We start from the raw sequence: 27988 nt of genomic DNA, 5'->3' as shown, positions 1-27988 counted from the left end.
ACAGCCTTCAATTTACTTGTTTTTTTTTGGGGGGGGGTTGGGTACAGGGGATTGAACTCAGGGTCACTCAACCACTGAGCCACCCCCAGCCCTATTTTGTATTTTATTTAGAGACAGGCTCTCACTGAGTTGCTTAGTGTCTTACTGTTGCTGGGCTGGTTTTGAACTCGTGATCCTCCTGTCTCAGCCTCCCTAGCCACTGGATTATAGGCATGTACCACTATGCCCAGCTTCAATTTACTTTTGAACAAGAATAATCTGTAGATTAAAAAATTCTAGATCTGGGGCTGGGGCTGGGGCTCAGTGGTAATGCACTTGCCTGGCATGTGTGACGCACTGGGTTTGATTCTCAGCACTGTGTATAAATAAATAAAATAAAGGTATATCAATAACTAAGAAAAGATTTTAAAAGTACTAGATCTACTTTAATAGATAACAAATCCCCTAAATCCTAAGGATTAGAGAAGGAAAAGACATAATACCAACTTTCAGTTCTCTAGTTCCGGAAAAGTAAATTAGGTGAAATGATAGGCAGCTGTCCAAATAGCTATGTGATCAAGGAGTTTTAACTCTCAAATTTCTAATTCTCTTATGTGTATTTATATTAGTTGGATGTGCTTTTACTTGTTCAAATTTATCCTGTAGTTAAGAAATTGGCAGCAATCCAAACTTAAAACCATTGCACAGCAGCTATTTGTGACTATACCCTTGACTGTTACTCCAGTACCTTTCCCCACTGGAGTTCAGGGTGCTAGACAGTGACAGTTTCTCATGAAACAAGAATAGCAAAACTTCAGCAGATGAGAAGACAGAATCGCCAGCAGCTCTGGGATGTAAACCCAAGTTCCTGCTTTCTATTTCTTTGCTCTGTTTTTCAGAACTACATAAGAAAAAGTGGTATTAGAATATTCCTACATTTTAGACAAAACCTCTTTGAATTCTTACTACTAGATTCTACTTGAAGAAATGGGAGAAAGAGTAAGAGGAGACAAAACACATTACACTTGTAGACTTCACTACCGTAGTTGGCAGCTACTTTTTTCCTAAACTAAAAATCTGATTAGATCCAATCTAGGAACTAAGAGATCAAAATAGATAGGACAGCTTCTTTAAAAAAAATCCCAGTTTTCTCAACCAAGTAGAACCCATGGGTAGATGTTAAATTATTAAAACAACCTATGAGCTTAGAAAATTGAAAGTAACTTCTTTATTAAGAAAATAAAGACATGTTGCTTAGGGTAAGGAGCAAAAATGACCAGTTATTAGGATAGTGAGTAAAAAAAGATGTCTTATGTATCTGTATGTCTATCACAGACAAACGACTATTTCTCTTCTCTCTCAGAAAATGTATAGTTTTAACATTAAAAACAAAAATTGAGCTTTTTAAATAGAAAATCAAATCCTATCAGAAGAATTACATGAAGTCAGTCATTTTTTAAACTTTTTTTTTAGTTGTAGGTGGACCCGAGACCTTTATTTATTTATTTTTATTTGGTGCTGAGGATTGCACCCAGTGCCTCACATGTGCCAGGTGAGCGCTGTTCCACTGAGCCACAACCTCAGCCTGAAGTCAGCCATTTTTTTAGATGCTGATTTAGGATCCCCACCATAATATTTGATGATCAACAAGGCCACATGTCTGCTAAGGACATCATATAAAGATGACTAAAGAGTGCCTGAGCTCACAGTCCAGGAATTATTGGAAGGAAAGAGTGACAGATTACAAGAGGAAGGAGCATGAACCAACACAAATGAGAAGTCAGGATTTCATTGTAGGAAAAGGTGAAAAGAGGATCAATGCTTCTGAAAGAGAAATAAAGGTAGGTTTCTGAGCAACAGGGGAGTGAGAGTGCTCAGTTTTGTTAGGTCTGGAAGCCATCTCTACCTGGAGCTTCCCAGCGGAAGCCAGGGCACTGACAATGGGACATCTAAAAATAAGCCATGATCACCACAAAGAGAATGACGGCCAGCATGAACCTGTCCACAGTCACTGCCGAAGCTGCGGAATAACTCTTCTCCATCACCCTTGTCTTCATGGGCTTCCTGATATGGTAATCTGTGGAAAGGATGGTTTTTCGAGCCCCATCCCACTTTCCAGGGCCCTGTAGATGAAACTGGGCTGGAGTACAAGGTCCCAAAAGTAACTGTAATGCTAGCTTGGAGTCAGTGAAGGCCAGAGACAGTAGACTAGGCCTGACTCCCACCAAATCAGCAATCTCTTCCATGCTATCAATGTAGTCTCCCTGAATGGTATGGCGTTGGCTTTCCATGTACCTAAATCAGAGAAGACAGAAGCCATGGCCTATCAAAAAGGCGATTAACTAGTCAATCAATCAACATACATATTGTATTGATTTTATACTGGGCACATTGTACTGATTTAAAAAAAATTGTTTTACTTGTTGATGAACCTTTATTCATTTATTTATATGTGGTGCTGAGATTTGAACCCAGTGCCTCATACATGCTTGGCAAGTGCTGTACCACTGAGCCACAGCCTCAGCTTGTATTGATTTTAAATTAGGCTACAAACTGTAGTAAATAGTGAAAAAAGATATTTGTCACCATTCTTAGAGATCTGATAATACACCAGAAGAGATAAGATTGCTGTATACATAACAGAACAGACAAGGGTTTTGCTAAATATTGTGGGTTTGACTGTTAAATAGAAATTTTAAAAAGGGTAGTTAAAAAAGGGCTACAGGGCTGGGGATGTGGTTCAAGCAGTAGCACACTCTCCTGGCATGCGTGTGGCCCGGGTTTGATCCTCAGCACCACATACAAACAAAGATGTTGTATCTGCCGAAAACTAAAAAAAATAAATAAATATTTTCAAAAAATTCTTAAAAAAAAGAGGGCTATAATAGGTCATTGAAGATTTGAAAGATATAGATGAGAAAACAGCCAGGTGAAGGAATAAAGCAGAATGGGCATAAACGTCTGTGGTTGTTGCCTAAGTCAGCAGAAAACAAGAATGGACCACAGCACTCCAGACACAGAGGACTCTGACGAGAAGGAGGGAGTTCACCCCAAATCCTCAAGCATGGGGTTCTCTATTTTGTGAGGCCAGGGTGGTGAGATGGGTAGGGGTTGTCCACAGATCAGGGCTTCCCAGCGAAAATGTTAATTTGGATCCTGAAAGGACCAGGGAGGGTGACTTATCTCACAAGAAGAAGTGGCCCTCTCAGTGGAGCCAGATGGAGTGATGGTACCAAGTGCAGATTTGGAGAGATAAAAAGACTTCTTAGTGAAAAAATAGTTGACAGTAAAATATGTGGAAGAAGTGTGACTAGGAGACTTTCACTTTTTATTTTCTATAATGAAAAGAAAGAAAAATGGAACACAAAGCAAATAAGAGGAAAGTCTTTAAGCTAATTGAGGAATCAAAAAACCAAGACAGGAAACAAGGATTAGAAAATGAATTTTTGGTAGAATTCTTGAGGTGGAATTCTGGAGGAACTGATAGGTGGTCAAGTAGTACCTTATCAAAATGGAGCTGGAATTTTGAGGAGATGAAATAGGAAAGAACCTGAGAGCTCTCCTTCCTGGAGATTATATTAACTCAGGTGTCAGCACATGTGCATTTACATATCTTATAATAGTAGGTCAAGTATTGGAGTTTTCATGAGGTTTCATAGCCTGTGGGATGGTTAAGAGGATTAAATAGACCCCATGCCCATGAAATGCTGAATGTGAGCAAACTGTCAACCCTCAGGAAAGTTCAGACTATGTCCTGGGGGACTACTCACAATCAGAAGGTGGTTGGACAAGCTTAAGTGAAAAGAAAGAGAGCAGGAAAGTCCAAATAAGAGAGTTTGGTGCCAGAAAAGAAGGGAAAGAAAGCCTTCAGGAAGGGAAGATGCTTAGAAGTGCCAGCTCAGGAGTGAGAGCAAGGCACCTGGTCATGGATGACCTTCAGGGGAATGATGTGGAGAGTAAGGAGGAAGTTGGGAACACAGGGACTCGGGGAAGCAGAGGAGAGGCCTAGAGCAGAGGATGTAGGAACTTTGCCATAGACGTGCAACAATGAAAGGGGAGGAAAATAGGAGAGCACCGGTAAGGACAAGAAGATGGAATGAAAAGTCACCTTCTCTCCTCCAAGACAGGCCAGAGCCATGCTTTATAGTCAGTGGCTGAAACCACCATTTGGGGCCTGCAACAATCGATTTCCACATAAAAACAACCTGGGATTTGAGCTCAAGTTCTGAGATCCAGACTGCCACATCATTGTATCCACAGAAGCAAAGCAGCCAGGGGATGTCACTGCTTTACCAGATCATACTGTGACCTGCGTGTGCGGTGCACCTGATGACAGCCAGCAAAGCAGCCACGTCAGGTCTGTAAGTCTACTTAGAACTTGAAATCACCATTGATTCACCACACCCCTCCTTCCTTTGCAGCCCTGTTAATACTTCAAGTAACCCTCCCCCAAATAACATACCTGATTGTTTTCTCAAGGAGCTTTTTCCTGACTTTTAAGTCCTAAACATAGCCTTTATAGCGCCTTTATACACTTCCTTGAGTTTTCTCTCCTTTCCCATCCACATTAAACTGCTAGTGCTATTTCCCCATTCTGTTGTCACCACTATCATTCCCCTCCTATCACAATATAACCAGGATTCTCAAATTAACAAGATGAAACTAAATGTAGGATAATATTGTTCTTATCAAGAATAAGTAGAAAAAGTTACATACATCTTCTTGGGAGAATTTCTTACCTTTTTGCCATTTCCTCTTGAGTCCTAGATATATCTGCCATCATTTCACTTTGTGAGGGCAATTTCTTTAGCCCTAAAGAGAAAAATTTTAAATTTAAGTGTAAATTACCTCAATAGAAACAATTATCCTATTAACAATTACTGTGCTATGGAGAATTCAAAGAAATATAGGATGATTTTCTATACTCAAAGAGATAACAGTTTGCTTGATCATTTGATCTTGCCATGACCAAAATATAAGTTGAGCATACCTCATCACAAAAACAGATATCTTAAATGCTCCAACATTTTGTCCATGTTCAACACTCTTTGAACATGGACAAAATGCCCCAAGTAGAAAATTCTACACATGACCTCATGATAGGTCATATCAAAACACAGGCACAATTTTATTGTATAAAATTACCCTCTGGCTGTATTGTGTAAGGTGTATATAAAAACTAAGTGAATTTCCTTTTTAGACTTGGGTTTCATCTCCAAGATAGGTCATTATGTATATGCAGATATTCCAAAAATCTGAAAATATATTAAGTTCAAAATACCTCTAGTCCTAAGGAATATTCACCGGTATCAGTACATGTAGTTTATTCTGTTTTGTCTTTGGAACATATTTACTGTACTCTGCCTTCCAACAAATACCTGCCTCCTCCCTAACATAGTCTTTGAATTGGTAAATTAAATTTGGACACAAGGAAATGACAAATGGCCTTAAAAGCAAATGAAAAGTGAGGTACAAGGTCAAAAGGCAAGTCAGGTGTAGTGATGCATGCCTGTAATTCCAGCACTTGGGAGGCTGAAATTGGAGGATAACGTGGATCTAAAAGTTCAATCAGCTTGAGTGATATAGTAAAACCCCAACTCAAAAAAGGGAGGGGTCTAGAGGAACACCTGCACAGGTATCTTAATAACAAAGGTATTTTATACAAGAGAGAATAAAGGAAGTAAACATAAACTCTAATCACATTTTATGCTAAAATCCTATGGAAAATAACCTTCACCTTATAACCTCTTTTATTTGATAAGAGTTTTGTGTGTCTGTGTGTGCGGGGGAGGTAAGGCCAAAGGAACTCATATACCCAATCTTGACAAATAAAATTTAAGTATTAATATAAAACAGTTTCTGTACTATGATTTAAAACCAAGGACATGACTAGACAAAGGCAGAATCACATTTAAGTCCATATAAACAACTCTAGCTCAAACAATTAGCCTTTTGCCCAGATATATAGCCTTATGCCCAACCAGATATGTAGGCACTGTGCCAATTGAGCCACAATCCTAAAATGTTACTCTATAAAATTCTGGAATATAGAATTTCAGAATGGGAATGTGTCTTAGTACAATCCTTCTCTTTACAATACAATATCAAGTGGTCATCTAATTCTTCCTTAAAAGTATCTGGCCTTGCAGCTATTATGAAGACAAGCACAATAAGTGTTGGCAAGGATGTGGGAGAAAAGGCACACTCACACACTGCTGGTGGACTGCAAATTGGTGCAGCCAGTATATAAAGCAGTATGAAATTCCTTGGAAAACTTGGAATGGAACCACCATTTGACCCAGCTATCCCACTCCTCATTTTATACTCAAAGGACTTAAAAACAGCATACTACAGGGACATAACCACATCGATGTTTATAGCAGCACAATTCACAATAGCTAAACTGTGGAGCCAACCTAGAAGACCTTCAGTGAATGAATGGATTAAAAAATGTGGCACATACACACAATGGAATATTACTCAGAAATAAAAGAGAATAAAATTATGGCATTTGCAGGTAAATGGATGCAATTGGAGAAGATAATGCTAAGTGAAGTTAGCCAATCCCAAAAACACAAATGCCAAATGTTTTCTCTGATATAATGAGGCTGATTCATAGTGGGGTAGGGAGAGGGAGCATGGGAGGAACAGACAAACTTTAGACAGGGCAGAGGGATGGGAGGGGAAGGGAGGGGACAGGGGATTAGCAAGGACAGTGGAATGTGATAGACATCATTATCCAAAGTACATGTATGAAGACATGAATTGCTGTGAACATACTTTATATACAGAGATATGAAATATTGTTCTATATGTGTAATAAGAATTGTGATGCATTCCGCTGTCATGTATTTTAAAAGAAAAAAAGATCTCTGGCCTTAGAGATCTCACTACCTGCTAAGGAGATGATATAACTGACTGATGTGGTTGTTGGAACATTATTTTTTGAACTGACCCCCAAATATACTTCTATGCAACTTTTATCATTGGAAATAGTTCTTCCTTCTGGAGCCACACAACTAAGTTAAAATGTGAAAAGCACCTGTCATGACTACTTTAAGTCTTCTCATTATCAGGCTGACCAGCACGGGGTCCTACTATAACAGGTGTCATGTTCTCTGCCATTCTGGTGGCCCTTTTCTGTGCACACCTGATACGCCTCTGAAACACAGAAGTCAGAAATTCAACACTCAGAGCTTACTATGTTTTTTTAATGTGTTTTCTTAATTTATGGGAATTATGACTTACAAATCAACAAGGAAGCATGGGAATGTTTCCTTTGAAATTAATCACAGGTCTTTAGGATGCTCAAGAAGTACATTTGAAAGCTGATTTCCAATGACTTCTTACAGGGTACAGCCACCAGTCTGCAGTTATTAGCTGAAACTGTATGGAGGAGGAGGAGGCGGAGGTCTATTTCTTGGTGGTTAGAGGCAGTCAGTTCATGAACTATTAAATTTGATGGGCAGATACAGATATTTACAACATTCTGTGATGAAGTTCTCTTTGAATTTATTAGATTTCAGTGTTACCTTGTTTAGACACATATTGTATCAGATTTCTTATCTCCCTCCTTCAAATCATGCTCCCTTTATATGGACCAAAAAAAAAAGTCTTGTCTTTTTTTTTTTTAATGTTAAGCTGATATTATGCAACCTTCAAGATTTCATTCCTTGGTTCTAGTTTGACTCTTTGCTCTAGTAAGTAAGTCTAATTCTTATCCCATATGTATCCCTTCAAATATTTGAAGGGAACTCTTAGATCTCCCCCAGATCTTAACTTCTTTAGCCTAAACTTCTCCAGTAACTTCATTTGTATTTCAAATGATATGTTTTCACGTTCCTTAAACCATTTTCTCTCTCCTTATTCAGTGAATTCCAGGTTAACTCTATAATGTCTTTAGGTGGTAGTCTGACCATTTAGAGAACTGTCACGAGGTTCTGAGATGGTGCTGGATTGAATGAAGCCTTTTGGAACCCTCCTCACCCGCTGGCTCCTACTGAGCCTACTATCCCAAAGCTCAAAGTTGTTTTCCCTCAGGTGCTCCTGGTCAAAACTCTAAGGGGGGACATGCAGGGACGCAGGATAGTAGGGATGTGAGGATTTGAAAGTTGAATATTTTATATTCTGGATTATCTCCTACCAGGTGTTAACTTATTGTATGAATTAAGTCGCACCATTTCTATATTTGACATTCTCTGTAATGAAAGATGAAATTCTTTTACTTCACAAATACATACCAGTTGCCTAAAATTCAGATGAGTGGATTGTAATCTGAAGTACACACTGGAATCTTCTGGGGAACAATTTTGTGCCTGCCCCTCCCAGATTTACTGAGTAAGTATCACCATGAATGAGATCAAAGCATGCCTAAACTGGGAAATACCCAGGTGATTCTAAGGTATGTCCATGGTTATATTACTACTTAGATTCACTTAAAAATAAGTTTTCTGGTACTAAGTTTGTGCCAGATATTATGCAACCCTCAAGATTTTGGTCAAACATACTGCTATTTAAAAGCAAGCACAGAAACATAGTCAAACATCACCAAGTAATTAAGGAGTGAATTTTTATTGTCACTTACCTTTAAATACTTGAGAGGCCCAGCATCCTTGGAGCTCTGCAATCGGCATAATGGCTCCTAAGGGCTGAATCAAGCCTCTGATTGCAAGAGTTGGCTTTTCTAGGTTGGGAGGGAAGACCTTTTTATATAGGGATATCATATTTTTGACCACTTTGATAGAATCTTCCAGAAAAGGAAAGGCAAAGCTGTAGCCTGTGGCAAAGATAACAGCATCAATGTCATCCTCCCTAGAGCCATCCTCAAATATGGCAGCTGTCTCTGAGAATTCCTTCACGTTTCCCTTCACCTTCACGTTTCCCTTCACCTTCACCAAACCAGAGATTATGCGATTGGGCAGATCGTCATTTACTGTTGGATGCTGGCTCAGAGCTCTGTGAGTGGCCATGAAGATTAAGAGAAGGAGAAATGAGAGGGACCGAGAGAGGCAAAGAAGGGGAGAGAGAAATAAACCCTGTAAGTAAATTTTTACTTTGGTGGAGGTGGTTAGAAAATAATATGTCAACGGTGTCCCCTCAGTTTACCCATGAAATTTGGAAAGTCCCACTTTACACCAGTTTTACTTTATATCAGCTTTTCAGGGCTCAAGGCTGAATGGGCTGGACCCTGCAAGTCACTGAAGGGGAAGGTATTGGAGAAGTGAAGGATAAGAGTTTTTTGGAGGAGTGCATATGTGGTTGTTCATGTGATAGTAATGCTCCGTGGTGTCACAAGGCCACAGGACAGTCGTTCCTGTCCACATATCAATCAGTCTGACAAAACTTGACTATTAATGTCCTGATCCATTTCTAATTCCAAAGAGGTAGACTTAGACTTTCATTTTCCAAACTGTGGAATAAATTACACATGTACAGCAAGTTAGAGTTCAAATTACATTTCCATGCATTAAGTTATTTGGCAGTCACATAATCTCTATGAAGGGTAGGTGTCATTATCCAGGTTGTATAGATGAAGAAACTGAGGTCTAGAGAAGATAAGTGACTTGACCAATGTTCTACAGCCTAGGATTTTAGAATTTCTGTAAAAATAGTTTTCTATACTCTCTTGGGATACTTTGGACCTAGAGACGGCATGGAATAAGGGTATCAAAATAAATAAGTCAGGTTTCCAGTATCTTGGGTCTGTAAAAACAAGTCTTGATTCCTGAACCTTGGGTCAGCAGGCTCCGAGACCCCTCTCCCCACATCTTCCTGGCCTAGCCTCAGGAGTGTCATGTGTCTTACGACTACACCCAACTACACCCGAGCTGTGGAAGTCAATTTGCTTGGATTTGAACCTTCAGGAAGACGGTATTCTGCATTCCAGCAGCATGGCTTCATCTTTCTCTCTAACCTACTGCTTTTCACTAGCGCGCCTCCATCCACACAGTTGCCTAAGCCACAGAATTGTCTCCTGTCTGCTCACCAAGCCTGTGTTCTTCCTCTCTTAAAAAAGAAGTCTGCCTAGAATAGTTTTGTCTACTAACTGTCTCACCTGAACAACACAGTTGTCTTTAGGGCTCCCCCATCTCCCCTCTATACCATTTGCCTTACAATAAGAAGGGCAAATAAACATGATTTTAGGATCCTTGATTTAGAAAAGAAAAAAAAAAGGTATAAAGAATATTGTTGGGTCAGTTGCAGTGACACATGCCTGGTCATTCTAAAATAGAATTATTATAGACTTATTATTACACCACTCGCTTGCTTAAATTTAACAAGTCATTCACTTGAATGGATTTGCTGTCTTCATTCCAAACTTTTTGGTTTTCCCCCTGCCAGGGCTGAGGGCTGAACTCAGGGCCTCGTGCATTCTAGGCAAGCACTCTGCCACCGAGCTAAATCCTCAGCCCCCTATACTTTTTATTTAGCAGAGCATACAAAAGGTTTCATGCCTGATAGACCTAGAGATGTATTCAACTACTCTTCTAGCTTTGCCATATAGTCTAGCTATACCAGGCTATATGCAGGTCTTGGGGCATAATGTGCCTTTTGCTATTCTAACATATTACAATTAGAATGCTACATGCTGACCCGATTTGCCTACCTTTTATTATTCAATAAAACCTCAATTTGTTTTGCAACTACAAAACATATTCATGCTTAAATAATTCAATGAAAAGTTGTTGGGGAACACGGTGTCCAGGTACCATCCCACTAATTAATTTCAAGGGGAAAACTATCTTTGTACTGGAGAAACCTGGTACATGCCACTTTTTACCCACAATCAAATTTAGCATCATTAATATGAAATAAACTGACATCATGTGGGTCCTGATGGGATTCTCCAAGAAGATAACATCCCTTAATGTAGTATATATGCCAAGATACAATGCAACTCAAAATTTAGAGATAGTCTACAAAAACCATGCCTTAGAAAGAAGAAAGAGGAGGAGGAAGAGGAAATAGGGAGAGGAGAGGAGGAGTAAGAAAGGAGGAGAAAGAGGAGAAGGAGAATAAAAGTCCATGTTTAAAAAAAATGAATGGCCAGGCATGGTGGTGCATGTCTATAATCCCAGTGACTCTAGAGGCTGAGGCAGAAGGGCCACAAGTTAGAGGACGCCTCAGCAATTTACTGAGACCTGTCTCAAAAAAATTAAAAAAATTAGGGATGTAGCTGAATAGTAAAGCACTCCTGGGTTCAATTCCTAGTATGCAAAAAAAAAAAAAGGGAATAGAGAATTAGTATTTCAGATTAAAAAAGACATGACAACTAATGAAATGATGTGATTAACATTTTTTAGAATAGAAAAAAACTTATTATAAAAAAGACTATTAGGTTGGTTGCAGTGATGTACACCTGTAATCCCTTGGGAGGCAGAGACAGGAGGATTTCAAGATCTAGGCCAGCCTCAGCAATTTAGCAAGGCCCTAGGCAACTTAGTGAGACCCTGTATCAAAATAATAATAATAATAATAATAAAAAGGGCTGGGAAAAACTCAGTGATAAAGTGACCCTGGGTTCAATTAAAAATTAAAAAAGAAAATATTATTGGGATATATGTAGAAATTTGAATATGCCAACATTTTAGAAAATAATTTTATCAATGTTAAATTTCCCAAATGTGATCATTGTATTATGGCATGTAGGGGAATACCCTTTTCTTGGGTATGTTTTAATGATTTTTACTTACTTTCAGAAAAAAAAGATACGTCCTTAAGTATGTGTATATACTACATATTGTTCGGATCTATCTTCCATGAGGGAAGAGATAAAAAGCAAATATAGCAAACTCAATGACAGGTGAATCTAGGTAAAAGATATGACTTTTCTGTAGATGTGAACATTTTCAAAAATAAAAGGCTGGAGAGAAAAGTCACATAGAGTCAGTACACAGGAGGCTTTCACATGCCCTCCTCTGTACGAGAGCCCACCCTCTTCTCCCACTACATCTGTGCATCTCTCTGTCATGTTCTCTTGTCTGTCTTCTCATTTGTATATTAACGTAAGACCATTTCTGAAGTCTTCCATCTGTTACTTATGTTGATCTTGGGCAAATGACTTAGTTTCTCTAAGTTTTGATTTTTTATGTCTGTAAAATGGATATAAAAATGGCATCAACCCATAGGGCTGTTTGGAGGATTAAATGAGATTACACACACACACACACACACACACACACACACACACACTCATTACTGTGCTTAACTTTAAAATGTCTTTGAAAAAGGCAAGGTATTATTTTTATTATTATGTCTTTCTCTCTGTATTTTATGCCCAACATAATGCCTTGCTCACAACAAACAGGTGCCCTATGTTTGTTGACTGACTGAATGAGGCACTGCCCTCTACTACCTTTTTATTGTTGTTGGGCACCATATAAAAAAAAACCTGATACCCCACAGAATAAGGAAATGGCTAATGCCAATGAGAATGAGTCACACAATCTTTAGACCAGCAGGTCTTGGTCTTCTGTGGTTGATAAGGTAAAGTGACATTCCAGATTCTCTGGTTTCCTTAATGTCTGGGTGGAGGTAGCTGTCAGCCTGAGTGAACAGTCCTTGGGCCTTGGCCTTAATCACCCCATTCCCATCTGAGCACATACCTGTGTTGAGGCTTCAGGCCAAACATTTCATGATCAAATCTTTGATTCAGATATTTTTCCAAATATGAATTTGTAAATGCTTGACCACATATCTTTGATAAACGATGCTGAAGCCGAGAAAGGTGTGCCACATCAAAAGGATATCCATGGTCCGCTACGCGATTCAGGATCCACGCGCCTCTCCTGGTGCTGAGGAACACCTAAGGAGTGGGAAACATGGTTTCCTGTTGTCATTCTGGCTCACACTCGGAAGCACACTCACTTTCTTCACCATTAAGTTCATACTCACTAGTGTGGCACTTTAGTTCTGTACAATCTTTTTAAAATTTTCCTTCCCCAACGCTGTCCTAGAACATGCCCTGCTGCTGTCCAGCACTGCACTTCTGTTCACAGCCAATGCGCCCATTCGTGTGTAAGATCCAGATCAAGTCCGCGTCCTCCATGAGAACCACACAGGAAACACTGGCCTTTCAGGTTGGTAATGCTCTCTTCTTCTGAACTTCACTAGCACTTACCACCTATGGACTCATTAAAAATCATGGAATAGGGACTGGGCTTGTGGCTCAGTGGCAGAGCACTTGTCTGGCATGTGTGAGGCACTGGGTTTGATTCTCTGCATCACATACAAATAAAGTAAATGTCCATTGACAACTAAAAAATATATTTAAAAAAGTCATTCAACAGACCGGGTGCTGCGGCGTACACCTTCAATCCCAGTGGCTCAGGAGACTGAGGCAGGAGGATGGTGAGTTCAAAGGTAGCCTCAGCAACTTAGCAAGGCCCTAAGCAACTCAGCAAGACCCTGTCTCTAAATAAAATAATAAAAGCTGGGGGGCTGGGTTGTAGCTCAGTGGTATAGCAATTGCCTTGCACATGTGAGGTACTGGGTTTGATCCTCAGCACCACATAAAAATAAATAAAGTAAAAAGATATTGTGTCCATCTTTAAAAAAAAAGCGGGGGGTGCTGGGGATGTGGCTCAGTGGTTAAGTGCCCCAGGGTTTGTGACAGTCAAGCCCAAGTGGCTCCAGTTTGTAAAACCACCATGCCAAGTAGAAAGGTCATGCCTGGCACAAGATGTTCTTTTCCTTTTGCTATAGAAATCCTTAAGAACATGGAACTACCTAATGGGGCTTTGCTTCTGTAACTAGGGTGGCCTGACTGCACTCTCCCACTTCTGTAACCTGGCTGGCTTTCATTGGCTGGATCCCCAAACATCCCTGGTGCGGTTTTCAGGCTTATAAGGAGTGCCCCTACAATTGTCTGGGGCTGATCAGGGGAACAGCTTTATGTTTGGTCAGTTGCCACTGGTGTGCTTCAATAAAGGCTTGATTCAATTATATATGAGTGGTCTGGGTCAATTTATGAATCCCCGGGACAGTGTTTTAACTGTAACAAGTTCAATCCCCAGTACCCTCACCCCAAAAAATCATGTAATGATAAAACTGAAAACAACTGGAGATCATTTAACCCAAAACTCCAGTCTTTTTGTCTTTGACATTGTTGCATTATTATGAACTATGATTTACCATTTATATCATTTATATGATGTGAAACTTTCTGTGCTCATAATCTGTCTCTCCAGTTGTGTCCAATGGTGTGCTCCACAGTGGGAGGGTTAGCCTGCACCTCTCTCAGTCTCCCCAGCACATCATTATTCCTTTCCTTTACTGAGACTTATGACGTGTAATTCCGTATACTAAGTCCTTTGTATTCTTTTTTCTGAGGAGCTGGGGATCAAACTCAGGCCAAATGCATGCTTAGCAAAGGCACTACCACCGAGCTACATCCTTAGCCCTTTTTTTTAAAAAAAAAATCTTATTTTACTTTGATATAGGGTCTCTCTAAGTTGTTCAGGTTGGCGTCAAATTTGCAAACCTCTTGCCTTAGCTTCCTGAGTAGCTGAAATTACAGGCATGATACACTGACTAACCATTTTACAATGTTAACACAACAACCCCTTGAGGAAGCCAATATCATCCTCATTTTATGGGTGAGGGACATCAGGAAGATGAAAAATTTGCCGAAGATCATATAGCTATTAACAGGCAAACTGACGTTTCAATGCACATCTGACCAATTATAAATCCTGTTAAGAGATGTTCTATTGATTATTGAATAGGAGAAAATAAAGATTGCTAGTAGAACTACAGGAGATTGTTCAGTACTTCTTTGTTCTTTCCTGGCTAAATGTACATATTCAGAATGGATTAAGGCTGATATTCAGTTACCTGGCAGAGGTATCAGGACATTTTCAACTTTACACAACCCTGGAAGAAGTTTCTGGTAAATAAGTTTTTACGGTAAATAAGTATATTGTTTCATAGTCTTTATCTAAGCTCTCATGTAAAAAGACGCCTGTCTACAAAGTGTGATTCTTTACTTCACATATATATCCTCATAGAGAGGAACCTTCAGCACTATCAGAGTTAGGTGCTTTTACCTGTCACAGTGAAACTACCTACATGGTCTTGGGATCCACATGATTTAGGGTGAAGCTTATAGCCTTGATTAAAAGGTTCCCTATCGATGAGATAGTTACAACACATCTATCCCAAGACCGCTGTGATGATTTTTATAGAAAAGTGTGGCATACCATTAACACTGAATAAATGCTTAATGGCTGTCATATTTATTTTGCTTTTCCATCGATGCCTCACACATACTAGGCAAGCACTCTACCACTTATTTTAAGCAAACAATATATTTATAAATCTGGCTTATAAGAAAAACATAAGAAAAATGGTTAGTCAATATAATCGTGTATGAAATCAACCTGACAAGAAAGGGATGCTTTCACAAAATCATCCTACCACAAGGGTCATACCAAAATTTCCTTATGCACTGAGATCAATAGATCCACTTGCAAATTTTGACTCCCAAATTTTCTCTTTAATACGTAAAGCAAAAAGCTAGAACTCAGCAATTAAATCTCTTCAGTTTGCATTAGTGCTGTGAGGGTCACCCCCCTATGCAGATGTGATTTTGCTGTTTTCCCAGGGCTTTCTCACAAACATGGCTGCCTTATCTCCACACCCTGAATATTTTGTTCCTGTCAGTGTTGCATTCTCATCAATGGCATGACAAGTTTTTTTTTTTTTTTTTTTTTTTTTTTTTTAAGATGGACACAACACAATGCCTTTATTTATTTATTTTTTTTTTTAATGTGGTGCTGAGAATCGAACCCGGGTCCTGCCGGTGCAAAGCGGGTGCTCTACCTCTGAGACACAATCCTAGCCCCACATGACAAGTTTTAATCCTTATCTTTTTTGTGCAATCAAAAATTTAATAAGAGGGATGGGGATGTTGCTTTGTGGAACAGTGCTTGCCTGGCATGCATGAAACCATGGGTTCAATCCCTGCTTAAAAAAGAAAAATTACTAGCAAAAATACTATTTTTTTAAAATGTGTACTGTAGATGGATCCTAGCGGTGCTTTACCACTGAGCCACATCCCCAGCTCTTTTTATTTATAATTTATTTATTTATTTATTAAAATAAATGATACAGGCTTTGTGCCACCTGAGTTTTTTTTTAATATTTATTTTTTAGTTTTTCGGCGGACACAACATCTCTGTTTGTATGTGGTGCTGAGGATAGAACCTGGGCCGCACCCATGCCAGGGGAGTGTGCTACCGCTTGAGCCACATCCCCAGCCCTCTTTTTATTTTTTATTTTGAGACAGGGTCTCACTAACTTGCCCAGGCTGGCCTTGAACCTGCTATCCTCCTGGCTCAGCCTCCCAAATTGCTGGGATGATAGGATTGTGCCACTGTGCCAGACCAGCAAACTACTCTTTTTACTATTTTTTACTATTTACTTATTTTAACTAGATTAACTTCTTGCTTCATGAAGCCCCATAGGATGGAAGAAAACTAAGTCCAGTATTTAAAATAGTTTCACTTGATTCTAGATGTAAAGATAATTTAAAATTAAAAAGAATTTCTGAAAAATCAGTCTGTTTCGAATCATAAAAAATTGAACACATGTATATGGAACACATTTAAATGAGCATGTAAATAATTAAATTATTATTAAGTTTAATTTTTTTTTCTTTTGGGTACTAGGGATTGAACTCAGGGGCACTCGACCACTGAGCCACATCCCCAGTCCTGTTTTGTATTTTATTAGAGACAGGGTCTTACTGAGTTGTTTAGTGCTAAATTGCTGAGGCTGGCTTTGAACTTGCATTCTTCCAGAATGCTAGGCAAGCATTCTAGAACTGAGCCACACCCCGGGTCCACCTCCCTGTCTGTACCTGTGTTTTGGGGACTGTGATTGGCCCTCTCCCAGCCCATTTCTTGAGGAGAATTCCCATTTTAAGCTGCCCTCCTTTGTGAATGGTGGTCAGAGGATAGGGGAAATTTTTTTATTTCTCACTTATTTCTCGATTTCTCTTTTTCTTTCTTTTTTTGGTGATTCTGGGGGTTGAATCCAGCACCTTCAGCATGCTAGGCAGGTGCTCTACCACTGAGCTGCACCCCGTTCCCTGTGGTACCTTGGTTTATAAAAGAATGAAATTTCGGTATTGCCAAATGTGTTTATCTTCTAATCTTTTTGTGGTTTTTAAAAGGTGGCTTTGCTGGTATGAGGTTGTGGCTCAGTGGTACAGCGCTTGCCTAGCTCATGTGAGGCTCTGGGTTCCATCCTCAGCACCACATGAAAGAAATAAAGGGGAACTGGTGTTGTGGCTCAGGGGTGGAGCACTCGCCTAGCATGTGCAAGGCCCGGGTTCAATTCTCAGCACCATATAAAAATTAAAAAAAATTAAAAATAAAGGTATTTTAATTAAAAAAAGAAAAAGAAATACAGGTATTGTGTGTCCAATTACAGTAAAAATAAATGCTAAAAAAAGGTGGCTTTGCTAATCCAAAGTTATAAACAGATTGTTATATTTTATCTAATACATTTATAATTTTAGTCTGTTTAGGTTTCTAATGCATAGAGAACTTACTGATGTACACAGTAGGAAGGAATTCCATCTAAATTCAGTTTTTCTCAAATGGATCCCCCAACACCATTTATTAAATGGTTCATTTCTCCACTCATGAAGTGCTTCCTCTATCTTCCACTAATTCCTATATATGTGCAGGGTTGTCTCTGGCTTCTGTTCTATTCCAGTTTGGTACCTGTTCCTAACCTACAGCAGCTCTCATTTACCATTGCTTTATAAATATTTACATATGGAATATAGCTCCTTCGTTGTTTCAATTTTTTTTTTTCAGAATTGTCCTGATTGTGCTTTTTCCCTTTCATGTGAAGCAGCTCGGCAAATTCTATGCAAAATGATCTTGGGGTTTTGGCTGAGAGTATGTTGAAATCACACATTAATTTGGGGAGAGCTGGCATTGAATGTTACACTGGACTTTTCCGCCCACCGGCAGGGTGCTCAAGGGCATTCTCTGACGGTATTTGGTAAAGTTTCTCAGTTTTCTCTTCTGAGATTTTTCAAGTTCTGGTTGGGCTCTTCAGTGGACCAAACTCTTTACAAGTTTAAAGTCTGTCCTAACCCCCTGCTCCCTCACCCTTTCAGAGGCCTCTGCAGGCCCTTCTGCTTACACGATTGTTACAGATTGCTTACTTTTTCCAGCTGTTCCCAAGTTACATCCTGTGTGTTTCCACATGTGTCGGGTGAAGTCTGAAGGGCCAGGCTGGGGTTTCAAGTCCTGTTTGGGGGGAGAACAAGGTTGGGTGAGGGTCTAGGAAGATGGGGACGGCAAGGGGCACTGGGACCCCAGCCGGGGGAGGAAGGAGCCTGTCCTTAGTCCCTGGGAGGTGGCCTGTCTGGAGGGAGGGCATCTGCAGGCCCAGGGCTGGGGGAAGGGTGGCTAAAAGCTCCCTTCTTGGGAAAAGGGTGGGCAGCAGCCAGCTCCTCCAACCTGTGCCTTCATGAGTGTGTGTGTGTGTGTGTGTGTGTGTGTGTGTACGCACATGCGTGTTCTGCACACGTGGCATCCCTGGGGCATTCTGTTTCTAGCGGCTTCTCACGTTTTCCAAGTGGGCGGCCTGGGTTCAGAACCCAGCTCAGCCACTTCCTGCCCTGCAACCCAGTGTCCCCGAATGACACCTCCTCTGAGCATCAGGGCTGAGAAATTCTCTGTCCCACAGACTGTGAGCTCCAGGGGAGGCGGGTGAGAACTCTTGCACATGGCTGCACTCCAATAGGCATGTGACTCATGGCAGGTCTAAACAGAATTCACGCATCCATCCTGCTGGGGAGGGGTGTGCCCTCTGTGCAGAGAACATTCCAGCCTGAAGGACAAAAGGGACCCAGAGCCTCAGTAGGAAAGGGCTTGGCCTGTTTGGGCTCCAGAAAGAAGCTGGAGGCCTGGGGTGTGGCTCAGTGGGGCACTTGCAGCCTGAGGCCTGGTTAATCCCGGCAGTGCCCCAGACAAAACAGGACACAACAGGGTCAAACACAAGAGGTGGGAGCCAGTGACAGAGAGGGACCTGCTCTTTTAACAGGCTGCTCTCCTGAGGACAAGAGGTGGAGGGGAGGGGGCTCTCCCAGCTGCCCTGAAGAGAGACACTGGGGCCTATGGGCCTTGCAGGCCCCTTCGCACCTCATGGGGACAATCTGAGCTCAAAGCATATCACTGTCTCTGGCATCCTCACTGTCGCCCATACCTGATGGTTACCAAGACAGAAGAAGAGAGAGTGCATTGTAGGTCTTATAGCCAGAGAAACAGAGAAATGACCTACTCCTTTTAAAGACAGGTAGAGTCAGGCTGGGCTTGGTGACCCACACCCCAGAGACTTGGGAGGCCAACACCTCAATTGTCGTGTAGGCCACCGTGTTTGTGGTACCTAGTTACAACAGTCCTAGTAAACTAATACCCTCTGGAAGGAGAGGAAAGCCTGTGTGAGCACCCCCATGCAGACCTGAAGCTTCCTAGAGGAGGTGATGGTGAGTGGGGCACTGAAAGATGGTAGGAGTTCACCAGGTGGGGAAGTCAGAACATTCTAGGCAGCAGGAAGAACGCATGTAAAAGCCAGGGGAGGCTGTTTTTCGGACCTCTTTGAATTTCCTGCCTGCCCTGCCCAAGCATTGGAGATCCAGAAACTCTTTTGCTCTGAGATAATGGAAAGATGACGTTGACCAGGGAGCCCCTTGGGCCCAGGCCATGAGATGCATCATTCTCACGGGTAGGGGGTGCACACAAGCCTGCCCATGAAGCCCGGCTGGCTGGGGGGGTGCCGGCTAGGTGGGTACAGGCAGGAGGAAGCTCCAGCTGTTCCTCAGGGTCCAAAGCCTCTTCCTAGTGAGGCTAGGGTGGGCCGCTCTGGGCTGGCTGGGGCTTTCTTGTGGTTCCAAAGGATGCACAGCACCCTGGAAGGACACTCAGACACAAGTGGCTCTCCATACAAGTACTTTATTTTAATTACAATAGTGCCACACAAAACTACAGTAGCACGAAACATAATACAAAAAATAGATTCCCACCTCCAAACCCCACACCCATGTGCCCACATAGAAGCAAGCCCGAGGCTCCCCTGGTCTTGGGAGTGCAGCTGCCCATCTCCCCTTGGCCTTGACACTGTGGAGGGGCAATGGGAGTGGGGACGCTGCCTCTGCGTGGCCCTGGACTTCTCCCCCTGTCCCGCACATCCTGACTGGGAGTGCCATCTCCATTCCCTCTGGCTAGACTCCAGGCCAAGACACTTGTGTCTGGCTGGTAGTGCTGACAGTTTCCTGGACCACCCTTCCCTGGGGAAGGCAGGAGGGTGGGGCAGCGGAGGCACAGGGATGGAAAAGGCCCAACTCCCAGGTGGCTGGCTCTAGCTCCTTCCCTGGTTCCTTCTTCTCTTTCTCCCAAAGAGCTCCCAGGCCTTGAACTTGTTTGTGAGGAACAGGGGCCTCACCTGGAGCCCACTCACAAGCCTCCTGCTGACCCAAGCTGTCTGTGCCTCTTGGACAAGGCTTCCTAGGTAAGGGGCGCACCATGGGCAGGGCCTGGTCTCTCACAGGAGCTGCTGTGCGGCTGCAGTTGGTTCCACCTACCTGGTGGAGCCTGAGCATCCACTGTTGGGAGGAGCTGTGGCCTCTAGGAAGGGGTGACCTTCTTGGTCTCTTGACTCCACGGGCCAGACTGCGCTGAGGAACCCTTCCCTTAGCCTCCTGTCTAAGGAGGGGAGCCTGTCCAGCTGCAGGGGCCGTCCTGATCTAAACCAGTGGGCCTTGATGGCTGGAGCCCAGGGCGAGGGCAGCAGCATCTACCTTCTACTACCCAGAGCACAGCCCTGCAGGCCAGAGCTCCTGGGGGCTGAGACGTGGCCCTGTGAGCATCAGGAGTGGGAGTATGGCCTTGGGTTCCAATCAGGGCACTTGGGGGCTCCACTGAGGAGGCCAGGGGCCACTGGGGCAGGGGTCATCTCCTCAGCACGGCCCAGGCCGCAGCCTCAGATAAGGCACTAGAGAACTGGTCTGGAAGCTGACCAGGCTGGGGGCTGAGGACGGAGCTCAGGGGAGGATCTGGACCCTTCTGCAGACAAGAACGGCAGTCTCTTTCTTCCTTCCCTTGGGGGAGAGAGATCCTGCAAGGCAGAGCCCAGAATGGCTGGGGTGGGGAGTTGCTACAGAGAAGCAACAGGTCCCGCGGGGTGACCCAAAGAGGAAGGGCCAAAAGAGAAGGTCTACGGGCAGCTGCATGCATCTGGTGCTGGAGGGCCCTGTGCTCCAGATCCAGGGCGCTTGGGTGCCCTCAGACTATGCTGGGGACCCTGACCTGGCTTCATCTGCCATAGCCATCAGTCCTCTGCTGTGACTGTGGGGATGAGATCTTCCTTGCTGGGGTTTCCATGGTTGAACTCTGGGGGCAGGGGCAGCAAGCTGAGAGCAGCAGGCCATGAACTGGGCCTCTGCCTGGCTCCCACATTTCCTGTCTGTGGGTGGCCATGCAGTAGTCACCAGTCAGAGGATTTGCTTAGTGGCCTGGCGCAGGTGTGTGTGTGTCCCTGCCTCAGACCAGCCTTGCAGTGAGGGGGTAAATCAGTGGGGTTTCCTTGTCCACATGTTATTTAGGAAAAAAGAAGAAAACATAATAAATATAACAATCCTTCCCACAAAAAAAAAGTGTTTTAAATGCATTTTTCCCTGAAGATTTCCAGTGTATTCCACAATGTTTAAAAAATAGTTTCCCCCCAAAATATCTTAAAGCATTTGACACTGTGGTAATTGTGGTCTATGTGGTGCTGGATGTGGGCGAGGGGGCTGTGTCCCCCGGCCCTTGTCGCTGTGGGGCCCAGGCCTGGTGAGCCACCAGCCTGATACCCGAATGCCCGCTGGAGCTGGTGCACACTGGGATGCCGGTCTGCACAGGGGAGCAACTCGGGTATGTGGAGGACCCCCACCTGGCCCAGTGCCGGCTGCAAACCCTCCAGTTCGGGGCAGGGGCCCTGGGCGGCCAAGGGGCTGGAAGGAGGGGCGGACTCGGCAGCCTCCCCTCGGGGCTCGTCCTCAGCCCCTTCCTCTCCTCCGTCTTGGCTCTCTGTGCTCTGCCCTTTACCAGACTTCACATTTGTGACGAGGGTTCATGGGTGACCCAAGGGGGCAGTGGAAGTGTTCTGAGAACTCTTTGGAATTGGAGAGGGAGCCGATGACCCTGAAGCGGGAGGGGCTGTGGGGGTCGGTGATGAGGCCTTCGTGGGAGCTCTCGGGCGTGCGGACAGAGCACCAGACCTTTGAGGGAAAAAGGGGGAGAAGCTGGGGTCACTGTGCAGGGGTGGAATGAGCGCTCGCCTGGTGCTCACACCCCAAGGAGTCAGGAAGGCCCGTGGGTGGGTCGGAGGGGAGGCTGGTGTGCGCCCGTGCCCCTCTCTGACACAGGTGTCACCGAGCTGTGTCTCTTCAGCCAGAGCCGGGTCTCTGTCTGATGCCAATGTACCAGGCTGGGATTCTGCCCAAACTCTATTTTACAAATCTTGGATTTAGTCCAGATCTCATCTTTCCTGGGCAGGACACTCTCTCAAGAAGCAGCTCTGGGAATCAACTGAAGGCCAACTCAAGTGCCGACTTGGTGGGTCTTGATTTCTTTCTCCCCCGGTTCTGGGGACTGAACCCAGGGCTGGTCTCTCACTGAACTACATCCCAACCCTTTTCATTTTCTATTTTGAGACAGGGTCTTGCTAAGTTGCTGAGGCTGACCTCGAACTTGTGATCCTCCTGTCTCAGCTTCCCAAGGAGCTGGGATTATAGGCATACATTACAGTGTCTGGCTATGTTAAGAAGTTTCTAGAACCCCAGAACCAGGAGGGGCCTACTCCACCACATACAGGATACTAGTATTCTTTCTTGGCCCTTCCTTGAATCTCTCTAATGACAGGAAGCTCACCTCCTCACAGGGTAATAACATGAAGATGGTCTGATGAGTTAGGGAGCTGGTGATCGGAGCTGGTGTTCCCCTAATGAACTCACCTGTGCAAACCCCAGGAAGAAGAGCTGGTTATTGGTGAGACCCAGCGTGGGCAAGGTCTGCTCCTCCCCATTCTTCTTTACCCAGTTCTGGTAAGCCTGGGAGGAGAGAAGGCCAGAGGTTGAGGGCAGCCAAGACACAGGGGCGAGGGGCTAGTGTGCAGGCCGGGGCTGGTTTCTGGGGTCTGGGCCTCGGCTCAGCCTGGAGGATCCCTCCCCTTTCTCTGCTCCCTCCCTAAAGGGGAGTGCAATCGACCCCAAGGCCTAAAACGCCATACAATGCCGATGGCTCTCCAATGTGCATTTTGGCGCCAGCCTCTTCCCTGATCTGGATATTCAACTGCCTTAGCTGGACACCCAAGGTCACATCCAACTCAGCATGGCACAGAAGGAATTAGTCACACACACAGGTACCCTCACCAAACCTGCCACCATACGATGGCACCACCACCCTCCTAGTTACTCAGGCTCAAAATCCAGAGTGCCCCCCAACTCTTCCAGCCAAGCCAAACACCCGAATCTGACCCTCCTCACCCTTCCCCCTGTTCCACACGGTCTCTTGCCTGGGTAACCACGCAACAGCTTCCAACGGGTCGCCCTGACTCAGAGGAACCGAGGACACAAGCCTGGTCCCCTCCTCATGTGGCAAACCGTCTAGGGCGGGTGTTGGCAGACCTCCTCCGTGAGGGCTGGAGTAGATGTTCCAGCTTTGGGGCTACGGGTCCATGTTGAACTATCCTCCTCTGCGTTCAGAGTGCAAAAGTAGCCACAGGCAACCTGTGGACACAGTGTGGCCAGGTCCCCCAAACCTACAGGGACAGGTTGGGGCTGGATTTGCCCACGGGCTGCGGGCTTGCAGACCTGCCCTAAAGAAGGATTTAGATTATGTCTCCTGTTTGACCCTGTAGTGGCTCCCACTGTCACCAGAATAGAACCAAGCTCCTTTCTCAGTACAGAGGCCCTTGCTTCCCACTCCTTCCACCACCCCTTGCCCCTGGCCCTTTTTTCCTTGGTGAGTTGCCAGGCTGCCTCTCCGGCTGGGACCTGTGTCTGAGTCACTTGCTTTCACCTCTGGCCACCTGAGGGTGCAGGTCAGGGGCTCAGAGCCAAGCCAATGAGCTCAGATGGTAGCCACTTACTCTAGACTAGGATCAGAACCCAGAACTGGCTCTGTGCTCAGTGTCCTCCTGGGCCCTGCTGCCCTACCTGGCAGTGGGTTCCCCCTCAAAAGTAAGAAGGGGCCGGCTCTGCAGGTGGATCCCACCCTGACTCTCTCCCGAGTCTCTCAGGCAGGTGGTCTCTGAGCAGAAGGCCTTGGGCACCCGGCTCAGGCTCTGCATCCACAGTCAGTGCTCATGTCCTCCCCATCCCCACCGACAGATGAGGAAACTGAGGCACAGCACTCTTGCAGTTTGCCAGGCGTGTCTACGCTGACCTACTGATGAGGCATCTGGACAGATGTGGACCTGGATAGGTGCACAGGGGGAGTAGACCCACCCGATAGGCCGCCTTGAGGCCCCCATTGTCTGCGATGTTCTCCCCAAGGGTGTGGCGGCCGTTCACGGGCTTCCTGTTCATGCTATAGCTGCTATACTGCTCCATCATGCACTCCGTCTTCTGCTTGAAGGCCTCCACCGAGGAGTTCTTCCACTAGGGCCGGAGGTTCCTGTCCTTATCATACTTCTGCCCTGTGGTCGGAGCGCAGGAGTGGCACCGAGGGACTTGTCCCTGCTATCGCTCTTCTTCCCTCCCAGTGACAAGTGGGTTCCTCTGTCTGACCCCCACCCTCCAGCCTGCACAGGGACAGGATGCCCATCAGAGGGCCAGAGGACGGGCCAGACAGAGTGGGAGAGGGTGGGGGAAAGTGGCCAGGCAGGCGGCCGGGCGGCTGTGCAAAGGCTCGAGGCGCGGGGTGGATCTCCACTGGCCAAGGGCCTCGGATCCCAAGGAATGGAGGCCAGCAAGGGGCCAGTGGAGTTGACAGAATCAGGAGCACATGACAGGCCTGGTCTCCAGGGTCTCTGCCACTTCCTTCTTGTCCCCAAGCAGGGGGCAGTTGAGGAAGACCCTGGACATTAGCTGCTGAGGAGGGTGTGACTTCCACGTCTCTGATTCCCACTGAGCACCGAGCACCCAGCACCCTGCAGAAGGTGGTTTCTATAGTCTTCACACGATCCTCTCCACCCCCACCTGGATCTGTTGCACCCATTTTGTAGATAAGGAGGCTTGGAGAATGACGTAAATTGCCGAGTTGAGAGCATTTGGCAAGCGGCTGAGCCAGGGTTTAGACTCTGGTCCTTCTCTCCAAAGCTAAGTCCCAGGGAGCAGAGGCAGCGGGGCTAAGAAGCTGATGGGCTCTGTCTGGAGGGACCCCAAGGAACCTGTACCTTGATCATCAAAAGCGTGAGTCAGCTCATGGCCCACGACGACACCAATGCCACCAAAGTTTAAGGCCCTGGAGGGAAAAACGCAAAGTGAAAGCAAGGCCTCTGGCTCCTGCCCTGTCATGTGGCCCTCACTTCTTGGGCCTGAGATGTAGCAGAGTCTCTCTGGGCTCTGTGGGACACAGCCCTGGAGACAGTGGGAGGCTGGGCAGTCTAAGGGAGCCAGCTGTGCCCTGTGGGTGACATGCACGTGCTGGACACTCTAGAGGATCACTCTCCCCTCCCACAGACTAGCAGTTAAGCTTTAAAGCAAACGGAGCCTGGGAATGGGCCAGCACCTCTTTCCAAGCTCCACACGGTCATCCCAGGAGTCCAGCTTCTAGGACAGCGCCCTCACCTGCCAACTCCCTGGCTGTGACTGCTCTAAGCCACCGTCACAGCAGTATTTCCCACATGGGGCTCTTGACTGCACAACTGTGCCACGTTCCCCAGTTGCAGGAGCTTTTGGCCCCAGAGACCCCTGGAGGGAAGGCAGGGGACGGGGGCTGCTGCGCTCTGTACCCACAACACTGCAATCCTAGGCCACCTGGCCACCGGGGCGCAGATGGCTCAGTAAGATGGCTGTCAGGGTCAGCTGCAGACACAGGGCTGGCTGAGGGGTGGGGAACCCATCGGGGCACCAGCACCAGAGATGGCCTACTTGGGCGAGGAGCAGGTGTAGAAGGGCGCCTGCAGGATCCCAGCCGGAAACACCATCTAATTCTTGGTGGGTGAGTAGTAAGCGTTCACCATGGGCGGGGTCATGCTCCACCTGCAAGCAACAGGTACGAGAGAGCCCAGGCGGTGGGCAGAGTGGAACTCCAGTGGGTTCTCCTTGACCCCGGGCCCAAGTCAGCACAAGGACATCGGGCAGCACTGTTTCTGAGGGGGAAACTAGAAAACACCTGAATGTCTATAAATCAGAGATGTCACCTCAGAGGATGCCACACCGAGGCGCTCACAGACAGCAAGAGGGACCATCAGATATTGAACTGAGGTTATTTTTGAGGCTTGAAATGTGTCTAGAAACTGTTCTAAGGTGTGGTCTGTGGACAGTCCCCAAGATCCTCTGGTTTATGATGTCAAAACTATCTTCATTATAACACTGAGACACTTTGCCTTTGCATGTGTTGAGATGTGCATCATGGTACAAAAGCAACCGTGGATGACACTGATGCCGCCTGGGCAGGGAGCCAGGCAAGTCCTAGCGGCCACCTCTCCTTCCCCAGAAGGTGCTCCAAACAAAACAAACCATCCAGTCATTTTCATTGACAACATCCAGGAAAAAGTAGCCTAACTATTAATCCCATTAAATCTCGGCCCCCAAGTACCAGTCTTTAATATCCCGTGTGACCAATGGGGAAATACCCACGTGGTGCTTCAGGCCTCTCTCATCCTCTTCGGATGACTGACCAGCCATGGAATTTTGGACTTGGGCAACTAGGCAGACATGTTCTTGAAAATGAAAAGGGAAGCTTAGCACCTCAGGGGAAATAATTCACATTTTGTCATTTATTACCAATGATAAAAATCTTAGGTTTCAAAAAAACTAAAGTTTTAAAGAAAAAATTAAATTTTGGGAAACTTGTATTGACCATCATGAATTTGATAGTACTTTTCTCAGGAGGTCAACTATGATGTTAACTAATGTGAAAGAAAATTTTTTTTGGCTGCAGTATATGAGAGTGGAAAATCTGTAAATCTTAGTGGAACCACGATTTTTTTTTTCTTTCCTGTTTTTTTTTTTTTTCATACTGGGGACTGAACCCAGGGTGTGTAACCACTGAGCCACATCCTCAGCCCTTTTTAATATAGTATTTAGAGACAGGGTCTTGCTGAGTTGCTTAGGGCCTTGCTAAGTTGCTGAGGCTGGCTTTGAACTCATGATCCCTCTGACTCAGCCTCCGTAGCTGCTGTAATTGCAGGCGTGTGCTACCATGCCTGGCAAAACGCTATTTTCCAAAGGACCAATGCATGAGGCCATGATTATGTAAAAAATCCAAAAAGTGCAAGATAGATCAATGATTTTAGTGTACAGGGTATGAAAAGTTCATGGATAAGTTTTCAGATTTTTCATATTGTATTTTTTTTGGGGGGGGGCAAGGAGGCTAATGGGGATTGAACTCAGGGCACATGACCACTGAGCCTCAGCCCAGCTCTATATTGTATTGTATTTAGAGACAGGGTCTCACTGAGTTGCTTAGTACCTCACTTTTACTGAGGCTGGCTTTGAACTTCTGCCCATGTCTCCCGAGCCACTGGGATTACAGGTGTGCACCACCATGACTGGTTCAGATTTTCCACACTGCATTAATCTTTCCTTCCTTGGGGACTGAACCCAGGGGTGCTCTATCACTGGGCTTCATCCCTTGCCCTTATTTTTTACTTTGTTAATTGCCTAGGCTGGCCTTGAACTTTGGCTCCTTCTGCCTCAGCCACCTGCGTAGCTTGGGTTGTAGATGAATACTGCTGTGTCTGGCTAGAAGACAAGTTTAAGTGAAAAATTTTAATCTAAAATTTAAAAAGCCAGGTAAATTGGCAGTAGTGTCTGTGCCATATTCTGAAGGTGAAG

General features: G+C 44.9%; 1 protein-coding gene and 1 pseudogene across 1 annotated transcript; both read right to left on the bottom strand.

Annotated features, from left to right (window-relative positions):
• Positions 1-1928: 1928 nt before the first annotated feature.
• Positions 1929-20102, bottom strand: LOC144252335 (flavin-containing monooxygenase 5-like). The gene is made up of 6 exons (XM_077794730.1): positions 20027-20102; positions 18130-18158; positions 12585-12784; positions 8564-8934; positions 4719-4791; positions 1929-2274 (listed from the first exon to the last, which is right to left on the bottom strand). The coding sequence occupies exons 1-6, from the start codon at positions 20100-20102 to the stop codon at positions 1929-1931; spliced, it is 1095 nt and encodes a 364-aa protein (XP_077650856.1).
• Positions 20103-21984: 1882 nt separating this feature from the next.
• LOC144252334 (endothelin-converting enzyme 1-like) overlaps positions 21985-27988 on the bottom strand; it is a 35101-nt pseudogene continuing 29097 nt past the window's right edge.

This window comes from Urocitellus parryii, unplaced genomic scaffold (assembly GCF_045843805.1).
Source record: "Urocitellus parryii isolate mUroPar1 unplaced genomic scaffold, mUroPar1.hap1 Scaffold_40, whole genome shotgun sequence".
Taxonomy (NCBI): domain Eukaryota; kingdom Metazoa; phylum Chordata; class Mammalia; order Rodentia; family Sciuridae; genus Urocitellus; species Urocitellus parryii.
Note: the sequence above shows the minus strand (reverse complement) of the source record. Positions and strands in the feature narration are given on the sequence as shown.

Bases quoted from the DNA above. Each gene is read 5' to 3' on its own strand.
- LOC144252335 (XM_077794730.1), bottom strand. From the start codon at position 20,102: ATGGGCAGCTGCACTCCCAAGACCAGGGGAGCCTCGGGCTTGCTTCTA. The intron at 4,792-8,563 runs GTAAGTGACAAT...TTTTCTCTTTAG, and splicing joins GGCCTCTCAAGTATTTAAAG to GGCTAAAGAAATTGCCCTCA. The intron at 2,275-4,718 runs GTAAGAAATTCT...TCTCTGATTTAG, and splicing joins CAAGAGGAAATGGCAAAAAG to GTACATGGAAAGCCAACGCC.